Source organism: Salmo trutta, chromosome 10, assembly GCF_901001165.1.
Source record: "Salmo trutta chromosome 10, fSalTru1.1, whole genome shotgun sequence".
NCBI lineage: Eukaryota > Metazoa > Chordata > Actinopteri > Salmoniformes > Salmonidae > Salmo > Salmo trutta.
The window spans coordinates 8703897-8716044 of NC_042966.1; the positions used below are offsets into that span (position 1 = coordinate 8703897).

A 12148-nucleotide genomic window follows, 5' to 3' on the forward strand; every position below is an offset into this window, starting at 1 on the left:
ACCCTTCAGTTTGTGATCTGTGTCTAGAAGGTGTTGTGCCCGCCGAATTCTTGTCCCTCCTTGGTTTGTGTTGGGCTTGACTTTTCTTATCCAAAGCTTAACCTACAGTACGGTAAATCCCCTTGATTGTTTGGTTTTTTGCTAGCCGGATAGCACTCTAGTGCCTTCAGAAAGGGAACCCAGTCTATAACATTTCATTGAGTTTCTTCTGTCTTCTGTTGGTAACCATTTTGATTACAATTGTAAGATGTGTACCCAATTCTCAGCAATTGTTTTCATTTTAGTGCAAAGATATCTGCAAATTGAGAATTGGGTAAAGTTGATAACATGTTGGAACATTGTTGTAATCTAGGGGGTGGTAACGTTGAGTTTCTGTAATGAGTATATATATATATATTCTAATTTCCTTCAATATATTCAATACACCATATATATATATCTATAGATACATTTGCTGATCAAACTATTTGCCTAATTTAATATTTTGTGTATTTATGTAATATATATCTATATATAGATATATATTATTGATAATGAATGAGAGTGTTTGGACCAAATCTGAAGGGTTAGGGTTAAATATACAAGGACCCACAGTGATTGTTATTTGATTGAATCATTTAATTAATAAACGTATTTGTTCCAGTGGAATGAACTTAATCTTTAGTTGATTTAGGACATTTGATACTGCTCAACGTGTGTGTGTGAATTTGTGTTTACAACCAGGAAAACGCATGCTTCAACAAGGTCTGCTGGTATGTAGGCTAGTCTGTGATGTTTTCTCCTTCTCCCAGCTGTTGTCTCTGTGCTGTCAGAAATATGGGGGAACCAAACCACACTAATCCGCATACTAACCTAGCAGCTGTTTCCCAGGATGCTAATCCGGCTGCTAACCTAGCAGCTGTTTCCCAGAATGCTAATCCGCCTGCTAACCTAGCAGCTGTTTCCCAGGATGCTAATCCGCCTGCTAACCTAGCAGCTGTTTCCCAGGATGCTAATCCGCCTGCTAACCTAGCTGCTGTTTCCCAGGATGCTAATCCGCCTGCTAACCTACCAGCTGTTTCCCAGGATGCTAATCCGCCTGCTAACCTAGCTGCTGTTTCCCAGGATGCTAATCCGCCGGCTAGCCTGGCAGCTGTTTCCCAGGATGCTAATCCGCCTGCTAACCTGGCAGCTGTTTCCCAGGATGCTAATCCGCCTGCTAACCTAGCAGCTGTTTCCCAGGATGCTAATCCGCCTGCTAACCTGGCAGCTGTTTCCCACGATGCTAATCCGCCTGCTAACCTAGCAGCTGTTTCCCAGGATGCTAATCCGCCGGCTAACCTGGCAGCTGTTTCCCAGGATGCTACTCCGCCTGCTAACCTGGTAGCTGTTTCCCAGGATGCTAATCCGCCTGCTAACCTAGCAGCTGTTTCCCAGGATGCTAATCCGCCTGCTAACCTGGCAGCTGTTTCCCAGGATGACGTCCCGACAGCTAAAGCCTCCTGCAGTCAGGTCAGGATGACGGCATCACCACTTCCCTGTCAATGAGAGCTATCTCAGAGGCATCACTAGCCTCCTGATGGACTAGTGGGTGGGAGGTGTGGGAGAGCAGGTTAGAGACTAAGTCAGCAGTTGTGTTATATTTCATACTCTTTGATTATATCGTCTTTGAGTTACCCCATATGGCCAATGGAAATCAAATGGAGGCAGATTGAATGGTCATTGACTTTGATACTATGATTAAAAAATACTGTATTATTTATGTCTCATAATCTTACAGTATGTAACTAGATTGATTCTCCTCTAAATTGGGGATATATGTCATTTTAATCTTCAAATTATTATTTAATGGATTTAATTCCACGGATTAGTCTGTTTTTAAATTCATAACCCTGGCAACTCTTAAATGATATACGGGCCATTGTGGGGTCTTGTAAACAAATAGTGACAAGTATGTGATATCATTGAAGGGTTCAACTGCAGATGAAGACACCACTCATTTGTGCATCATGAGCAATCAGTGCATTTTATTTTCCATCACAGTACAAAAATAAATTAAAGTAAGCAGAAACAAACTGGAAAAGGTTCAATTACAGCAAAGGCTTTTTCAAAATAACTAGTAGCCTATCAGTGTAGAGTATCCTCTTTTTCCACTTCCTATTGGTCATAAGAAAACAAACTTCACACATTCTTCTGTACAAATAAATTCTCTCACACACACACTCACTTATGCAGTCAATGAAATACCCTTTTGAAGTTCTTTAACACTGTTTCTTTTTTGTTCTACAAAGTACGCAACAAGATACAGAAAAAGAAGTCAACAGAAATGTTCTAACTATCACGTCTTTTTTCTCTCTCTTTTTGTAAGGTTTTTCAAGTCTTTTTCAAACAACTACTCAGTGATACAATTGAAAAAAATGGCACATTTAGTGAGTTGGGGCGAGAGAGTCAAGATTCCCCTACTTTTAACCCTTGACCCCATATGCCCTGCCTTTCCCCCAGAGCAGTAGCCTGTCCAAAGTGCGTGTCCCCCCCCTATTGCACTACACAACACACAACAACCCATTTCCCATTGCATTTCATCTCCCCATGACAAGGAACAATGCCACGGTACTGCTCCACAATACGTGTCCACTTGCACCAGTCATTTTTCTCTTTGACTCCAACTGATACAGCAGAGGAGAGAGATGATCATATCAACCAACAGTCCCTAAGAACAACCTTCTTCACATGAGAGAAGAGAATAGCCTTTTTTTCAGCGTCAATTATTTCTTTTTTTTAAACAACAAAAAAGTATTGTCCGCATATGACTGTCAACCATTTAGCATTTCCAGAAAGAAATTTGAGAAACAACTATGAAACAAAGCATGCATCATTTCTCACTGTTGCGATGATGAAAAGCATATACTCGTTATCAAAGTTATTATTTTGATTTGTTCGATTTAAAAAAAAAAAAATCCCCAAGGTCCAGTTTAGTATATGTATACTATTGACAACTTATTCCTGTTAAAACTGTGGATTCAATTCCACTTCTCTCTTACAACATATACTGTAGCAGTGGTTGACAGAAACACCTACCACCTCCCTTTCGTATTAGTTATTGGAGATGGAGGTGCTATCATTCTACCAGTTTCTAGCCTTTACAGTTATTCAATGGAAATGATAGCCATGTACCTTGACTGCTCCATTTGCTCTCACGTAGATGTAGTCATGGCTGTCATGGTGTTCCTATTGCCCTCTATGCTCATCCATTTCTCGGAGTGGCTTCAGCTGATTTGAAACCCTGATTATCTCCATGGAGGTCAACTTGGATATAACCTACAGTATAACCTAATCTCATCTCCTCCCCAGCTGAAAAAAATGGTCTTAGATTTGATTAATATTGGCATTGAGAGATTATTCCAGGGGAGACTACCTGTCACATTCTCTGATGTGTCACTTAGTGGTTCTGAGTGAAGTGGCCTGCCATTGGCTGATGGTTATGTTGTCTTGTTGATATGTGGAGCTGGGTGGTGTGTTGGGTTTGAGATTGCTCTGTGTCTAGGGTTCTAGGGTCTTCGTCTTTACTCAAGGTCTCTCTGATGTGGTAGTTACTTTGGCGATGGTCAGACTTTTTATTGGTTTTTAATCTAGGGTCAATCTATAGCTTATTCCCTGCAACATTCATTTGCAACGACCATCAATCTTCATTCCCACCAAAGATAAGCTCACCAGTTACTCACAAAACCCGTTCTTTCATATCCGGTTCTTTTAAACAGACCAATTTATCATTCATTCGTGATCTTTTGATTACAAGGGATGTGGCAAGATAACAGATAAATTAAGTTTCAATGAGTTATTAGATGGAAATCCACCCAATCACTCAACATGTGGGACATCTTTGATGTGTTTTCAGACCTACAGGATTTTCATCAAAGATATGGCACTAGCTAAACATTTGTTAAAGCTAAATGTCTTGTAGCAGAATATGGACCTTCATCCCAAAGTGTTTTTAGATACAACCTTTAGACAAAAATACAAAATTATTCCTTGGTAAACAAATAGCCTATTTTAGCAAGCATAGCTAAATAAACTAGTTTTCACTTTTCTCACAGCATTCTCTAATGCAGATGCAGTTGGTTTAATTACAGATCAAATGGAAAAAAGTAAAGTAATTATTGTCCTCGGAAATTCAAGAAAAATTGCATGGCACACGTGCATTAGTTTATTATTTCTAAGTAAAAATTAAAAGCTTTTTAAGAAAATCAATAAATAAGCCACCCTGGGCTTGAGCATTTGAAGAGGTTTTTTTTTCTGAGATGAAAATAAAGTAGGTCTTAACACGTAGTGTGATAATCAAGCCTTGTGTTTGATGTTGTATTTCCTCATGTCCTATTGTCTTCTGGTAAAAAAAAAGCCCACAATGCAATTCATGTCTGTTGTCAAGTCCTTCTGAAACAATCTTTCTCCACCAAACCCCTCTCGCCAAGTCACAAACAATAAAGCCACACCAACATGAATCCAGGTTCCGTGCCCCCACTTTTCCATTCAGATCAGATACTGTTTGCACTGCAGCAGAACTGTCGAGTCCATATCCTTCCTTGCAGTGGGGGTACATGGGTTTTCACTTCGCAGTCTAAAGAGCCAGCGTTGCAGCTTGTCTGTTGATGTGAACACTAGCCCAGTCACGCAAGGGTCCTTTACCATCCTGTTGTAGGCAGTGCATCTCAGACAGTCAGAACAAACAGCAGGTGGTTGGTAGGGTGCTGCAGCCTCAGTCCTCTCCACATTCATAGCTGTAGATTTGTGTTCCTTTTCTATTGTTTGTTTTTTTCCATTGTCGGTTTTGTATTTTTCAATGTATTTATACGTGTACGTAAGCAGAGAATGTACCCGAGTCTGGCATTTTTGTTAGGTGTCAAAAGTGAAGTGAAAATGCAATTCTCTTTCCTTCGAAAAATATTAGTTTGGTCTTCAGAAAACTTGAGATAAATAGGATTTTTACCATAAAATGTAGTAGTTTTTTTTCATCAAACTGTGCTCCTATGTCCCTCTTTCAGTGAACTGTTGTACTGTTAGCTCTCAAACATGCTTATAATCTAAAACTTTTTGGCTATATCTGAGCCAAATTAACCCTAAAAATGAATATCTTCCCATCAAAGCTTCCCCACTCCCCTCTTCCTACTCCCTCAACCAATCCCCCTCCCCCATTTTTAAATAGCAAACTGGAGTAGGCCCCTCCTCTCCCCTGGTTTCCCTCTCCTCCCCTGGTTTTCCTCCCCTTCCCTGAGCCCCGGGACCCTCACCGGTCCAGACCAATGAGCAAGCGGTTCCTCTCCTCCTCCTTCTGGCTTTCGTTCTTTAGGTCGGCAAACACCTGGGTGAAATAGTGCGGGTCCGAGTTGATCTGGAGCATCTTAGCGCTCATCAGGTTGATTATGGACAGGCAGCGGTCCCAGAAGGTCTCCTTGGAGCTCTCCACCAGGAAGGGCTTAAGCGGGTAGGAGATTTCATTGCCCATGTATGAGTAGGACAGGTAAAGGCAGGTTAGCAGCACGGCCTGCAACTCGTGCTCGTTGGCCACCTCGGAGGAGACCACGTCGCGGCACAGCATGTAGACAAACACCACGTTGGCCGGGGTGATGAACCCCTGATCTTGCCAACCCTGAAGAAGCAGCGAGCGGTCCACGCTCCGCAGCCACAACACCGGGTCAGTGGGGGGCAGGTGTTTCAGTCGGTAGCAGCGCCGGCACAGGAACTCACCCAGGCAGCGCAGGAGCTCGCTGGTGGAGGCCTGGACGATAACCCTCTTGGGCGTGCCGGGGGCTGCATTAGAGTTGGTCAGCGGGGCCTTCTTGACTGACGAGGCGGCATTGTTGGAGCTCTTGACGGGGGTCGGGGTGCTCTGGTCCTGAGCGAAGGTGGACAGGTTGGCGCAGGACTGAGACTTCTTCAGGTTCTCGTTGTTGAGATGGGTTACATTGTTCTGGTAAGTGGCGTTGGGCTGCACCTTCTTTGAGCTTTTTTTCTTGGCCGACACAGCCACGATCCGCTTCCATGGCAGAACGTTGATGAGCGAGTGACGCTTCAGGTTCTTGTCTTTGGCGTTCTTGCTGTTTTGAACGGCCGCGTAGTGGCCCACTGTGGCTGGCCCATCTTCGAAGAGGGCCGCCTTCCTGTAGCTGGGCGAGAGAGACAGCACGGTTCCCATGGTGACTGAGTAGCAATATCCAGGGGCGTTAGCCTCTCTGGGTTAGTGGATGACCGACCAGAGAGAACGGCGGGAGGTCCTGAGGATCTCAATGCTTCTGAGCTGGGAGACCCTGGCTACAAGCGTCAGTTCCTCTCAGGCATCTAATGCCACGGTAGGTCCTTATAGTACTGACAGGAAGGTACGTACTGGATGGATCAGGAGTCGGTCTGAGCAGATTCTCTCTGTGCACTTGGCTCTCCTTCTCAGCTAGGTGAAAATTGCCTGTGGAAAACAAAATGGTTCAATGTTAGCTAAATTAAATGCATGGCTTCAGTAGCTATTATCTACATTTTACCACTTTCATTGTGTGTTCATAAATGTGAGCAATATACAATGTATTTGATGTTGAGAATGAAATAGGCCTATCTTGATTGTGATAATTATAAATAAATGCAAAGATATTTCAATATTTCCTTGCTAATTGAAGATAATTATGGATTATTTGGCTGCAAGCATTGTTTGGCTACATTCTGTTTTGGTTGTGTACGTCGGCTGCTGTCCAAGGTCCTGAAATCGACTGTCTGTGTCGTCCTTAATCTATGTCATAAAATGCGATGCCGTGAAGGCTATTGTGTTGAGATATCTTGGTTGGCTCTAATAATTCACAGGAATTTCCATAACATTCAGATATGCTTTCATAAGCATGGACCCCCTCCCAGGCAAACCGGCAACCCAGGGACCCCCATAATACGTTAGCAAATAAATAAATAATCACGTCTTATCAGGTAAATGATAATGGCAAGGAGAAGTAATCCACATTTTGAAATTAATAGACTTACCCACATAATTGGAAGAGGAAGTGTAAACTCTAACATAGCCTATTAGCTAGAATAGGGGGTGATTGGAGAATTCAGATTTTTTTTTAAACACCTGAAACAACTTTTTCCTGCAATCTAGAGCCATAATAATTATGCCTAATTCTAGTAATTTAATTTAGTAATGAATTTTACATCTGAACATTTTAAAAACAGGACAAATCTGAGGGGGCATGTGCCCCTGTGCCCCCTATGGGCATGACACCTCTGGCACTGGAAGCTTAATCGCTGGTGCTTTTTCAAAGCCTATGTCAGATACTCCAGTAAGTGTCATTTGCTCAATATTAGGATTTGAGAAATAAAGAAATCATTAGAAGATATTTTACTATTTTCTACTATAGATATGTAATTCAAAATGTGTTTATTCTGTTGTTGATAGAGATATTCATAAAAACAATATGACCCTTAGCGGGCAGCGGGCCCTCGGTGGAATACGCCTGGTGTATACAGTAGAGTTTATATCGACAAGTGCTCGGTGGTCCAGTTTGAATGATCTAATTAGCTGTATTGTTTTGACTTGGTAAATGAAAAACAGACGGGTGAATCTAGGCATGTACCCTCGAATATTATGGTGCCTTCAAAGCACTCAGCAGTTCTGACAGCAAATAACAACAAGTTGGATTAGCAACTACACTGCTTGCTTGTCGACTATCCTCATGGTAAACCAAAGTAAACACATCCGAAGGGCCCCTATGCCTTTAATAAAAGAAATCAAACAACCGTCCAATTTATTCAACTTTTATGTCGGTCTCTACACATCCAATTCCTCTTGAATTATACATGGCCATGCTTTAATTCGATCGAAGCCTAACGAATGATGGATGTAACCATACTCATACAGTAGTACCTTCTTTTAAAATGGAAGCCTGAAATGTAAACACCTTTATGTGAAGGTCACATTTGCTATAGGCTACGAAATCATTGAAAATTGAAAGCGATGTTTGTAAAATGATATAAACGAATTATTGCTATGCACTGTTTCATAACTTTTGCATCTATTGGCTAGCCTAATAATAATAGTATATTGCTAAGGAGTCATGTGCGCTGAGAAACATTTCAATGAGATAAGATTAAGCCATAACCAAAACAACAACAAAAAAGTGATTGAGACTCAAAGATTTCAAGCAGATTTCAAGCAGGCTAGTCGATTTGTCAGAAAATCCCAAATATGTTTGGCTATTTTACTTGTTAATTGAAATATAAAGACAGTTTGTCTAGCTGCAAGCTTTGGTTTCAAGGCTGTTACATGTGGTTGTGTAGATAGGCTGCTGTCCATGGTTCTGAAATCGAGCGTCTGCGTCCTAATAAAGGCGCAAACTCGACGCTGAGTAATATGGAATTCCAACAAACCATTTTGACTTGACTCCTCATTATGGTGCATAGGGGTAGCCTCATGAAAATAAATATAGGATACTTCAAAATCTAGCAGTTTAGCCTATTTTCCCAAGTGATGTTGCCTATTCTCACATTTTGATGTTTACCATTTATAATTCAGTAGGTTATCATTCGAAATAGGCTACAATATTAGATAAATTATACAATCATTACTTACACTGTGATAGTTGTCCTCCAGTAAATGAAAAAATAATGGCACTGCAGTGATGGCTTCCTAAACAGTAGCAGCCAATTCATTTGATATTGTGCACATCAAGGTGAAAGCTCATAAACCATCTTGGAAAATGCAGATAAAAAAACATAACACAGTACAATCCAAGGAAAGAAAAGGCATTAATCAAGCAAAAGCATCCGCGCGCCTTGACGCATCCTAGTTATCGCCCGTCTCTGGTGCGCAGCCGATGGTAGGCAACTGTGGAATGGATGTTGATATGAAGATGTGCTATTGGTCCTCACCGCGAGATGCGCTTTCAAGGGTTGCAGTGCACTCCCACTGGCTCCCTGGTGTAAAAAGGGAGAAAGGCAGTGGCCGAGCTCTGTCCGTGGTGCTGTAATTTGCAACTCCGTCCAATCACAACAAAGCTGCACAATGCGCTCAATACTCAAATCCATTTCTTGAAAAACAGTGAATGGATTTTAGCATGTAGCCCAGCTGTTTTAATTACACAAGAAAAGTAGCCAATAAATAAATAAATATCCACAGTTATGAAAGCTATTTTTATTTATCAATAACCTACATTTTAGATCACATCTAGGTTGTCAAAATGAGTCGCATAAATCTAAATGTAGGGATAGCCTGATATAGCAAGGCAGCAACACATTTTTATTTGACATTTTGCAGGATGAAATCTCTTGAGATGCACCATCTCGTTTTAAGAGTGTCCAACTTATCATTGTTCAGACCTAGTAAGGGTATATTCATCTCCTTTTCACTTTTTTTCCATGAACAGACCACTTTGAATTAAATTGTGTAGGCCCAGTGGTGTAGTGGTGCCTGGAGAAGGGGGTGTACTCCAATGTTGCCAGAAATTTCTCAAATGGCCCACCCCGCAAAGGAAAGGCGCCCTGTGTGAAAAATTACTTGAGAATAGTGACATACACTCTGAAATTGGTCTTTCACAGTCAGGCCAACCAAAGCTGTACTGGGCAAGTGCTGAGTAGGCTGTGTAGGCTGTGTCAAATTCAGTTTTCAGTTTTTTCCAGATTTTCACTCTCAAAGTCACACCTTTTTAATAGAAGAACAACCAAATGTGATGTTCTAAATCGATAACAATGCTTTAAACACACCAGGAGATCACTTTTGAGATCTGGGGGAAGAAAAAAAACCGGGAAAAAAGCCCCAAAGAAATTTCTATTTTTGAGTTTAGTTACCCCTTAATTCAAGTGAGCAGGCACCAAGTACTGTTGTAGTGGTATTTCTGTAGCACATGAGAAGGAGTTTGCAAAACAAATGGCCACTGGATTGATGCAAATAATCATGATATCATTCTGCCAGGTAGGTATAGGCTACTTTGTCGCTAGTTAACATTTAATTGAGAAGGTTTTTGGGAAAGCCTTTCCATCTACCAGAAGATGGTTAGGCCCATCATTAGCTTAGCAAGGCTATATTTTTCCTGTTTGAAACCTGTACATTTTACTTCATATTATTATAAAGTCACCTAGTAAAATACTACTTGAGTAAAAGTAAAAAAGTATTTGGTTTTAAATACACTTAAGTATCAAAAGTAAATGTAATTGCTAAAAAATACTTAGGTGTTAAAAGTAAAATAATAATTTCAAATTCCTTATTTAAATATATAGATGTTTTAATCTAATAATTTACAGTATTTAACTAGGCAAGTCAGGGAAGTCAAATTCTTATCTACCAAAAGGCAAAAGGCCTCCTGCGGGGACAGGGGCTAGGATTAAAAATATAAACAAAAAATAAATATAGGACAAAACACACATCACGACAAGAGAGACAACACAACACCACATAAAGAGAGACCTAAGACAACAACACAGCAAGGCAGCAACACAACATCACAACAACATGGTAGCAACACAACATGGTAGCAGCACAAAACATGGTACAAACATTATTGGGCACAGACAACAGCACAGACAACAGCACAAAGGGCAAGAAGGTAGAGACAACAATACATCATGCAAAGCAGCCACAACTGTCAGTAAGGCTGTCAATGATTGAGTCTTTGAATGAAGAGATGGAGATAAAACGGTCCAGTTTGAGTGTTTGTTGCAGCTCGTTCTAGTTGCTATCTGCAGCGAACTGAAAAGAGGAGCGACCCAGGGATGTGTGTGCTTTGGGGACCTTTAACAGAATGTGACTGGCAGAACGGGTGTTGTATGTGGAGGATGAGGGCTGCAGTAGATATCTCAGATAGGGGGGAGTGAGGCCTAAGAGGGTTTTATAAATAAACATCAACCAGTGGGTCTTGCGACGGGTATACAGAGATGACCAGTTTACAGAGGAGTATAGAGCGCAGTGATGTGTCCTATAAGAAGCGTTGGTGGCAAATCTGTTGGCCGAATGGTAAAGAATATCTAGCCGCTCGAGTGCACCCTTACCTTATAAATTATGTCTGCATAATCTAACATGGGTAGGATGATCATCTGAATCAGGGTTAGTTTGGCAGCTGGGGTGAAAGAGGTGAGATTACGATAGAGGAAACCATGTCTAGATTTAACTTTAGCCTGCAGATGTGATATGTGCTGAGAGAAGGACAGTGTACCGTCTAGCCATACTCCCAAGTACTTATATGAGGTGACTATCTCAAGCCCTAAACCCTCAGGAGGTAGTAACCACACCTGTGGGGAGAGTGGCATTCTTCTTACCAAACCACATGACATTTGTTTTGGAGATGTTCAGAGCAAGGTTAAGGGTAGAGAAAGCTTGTTGGACACTAAGAAAGCTTTGTTGAAGAGCATTTAACACAAAATCCAGGGAGGGGCCAGCTGAGTATAAGACTATCATCTGCATATAAATGGATGAGAGCGCTTCCTACTGCCTGAGCTATGTTGTTGATGTAAATTGAGCATAACGTGGCGCTTAGGATCGAGCCTTGGGGTACTTCCTTGGTGACATGCAGTGGCTGAGACAGCAGATTTTCTGACTTTATACTGCACTCTTTGAGAGGTAGTTAGCAAACCAGTTCAAAGACCCCTCAGAGACACCAATACTCCTTACAATACTCCCACAAGAATGGAATGGTCTACCGTATCAAAATCTTTGGCCAAGTCAATAAAAACAGCAGCACAACATTGCTTAGAATCAAGGGCAATGGCGACATCGTTGAGGACCTTTAAGGTTGCAGTGGCACACCCATAACCTGAGCAGAAACCAGATTGCATACCAGAGAGAATACTATAGACATCAAGATAGCCAGTCAGTTGATTATTGACAAGTTATTCCAACACTTTTGATAAACAGGGCAAAATAAAAATAGGCCTATAACAGTTAGGATCAGCTTGATCTCCCCCTTTAAATAAAGGACACACCGTCGCTGCCTTCCAAGCAATGGGAAGCTCCCCAGAGAGAAGACACAGGTTAAAAAGGTCAGAGATAGGCTTGGCGATGATAGAGGCAGCAACCTTCAAGAAGAAAGGGTCTAAACCATCTAACCCAGATGTTTTTTGGGGTCAAGTTTCAGGAGCTTCTTTAGCACCTCAGACTCAGTGACTGCCTGCAGGGAGAAACTTTGTAGCGGGGCAGGGGGAAAAGAGGGAG

At 41.5% G+C, this 12148-nt stretch overlaps 1 protein-coding gene across 1 annotated transcript; it reads right to left on the reverse strand.

Moving 5' to 3' along the window:
• Nucleotides 1-2920: 2920 nt before the first annotated feature.
• Nucleotides 2921-8901, reverse strand: LOC115201049 (cyclin-dependent kinase 5 activator 1). Its single transcript, XM_029764276.1, has 2 exons — nucleotides 8579-8901; nucleotides 2921-6433 (listed from the first exon to the last, which is right to left on the reverse strand). Exon 2 carries the CDS (start codon nucleotides 6167-6169, stop codon nucleotides 5261-5263), a length of 909 nt encoding a protein of 302 aa, XP_029620136.1. The 5' UTR covers nucleotides 6170-6433; nucleotides 8579-8901; the 3' UTR covers nucleotides 2921-5260.
• Between the last annotated feature and the right edge of the window lie 3247 nt (nucleotides 8902-12148).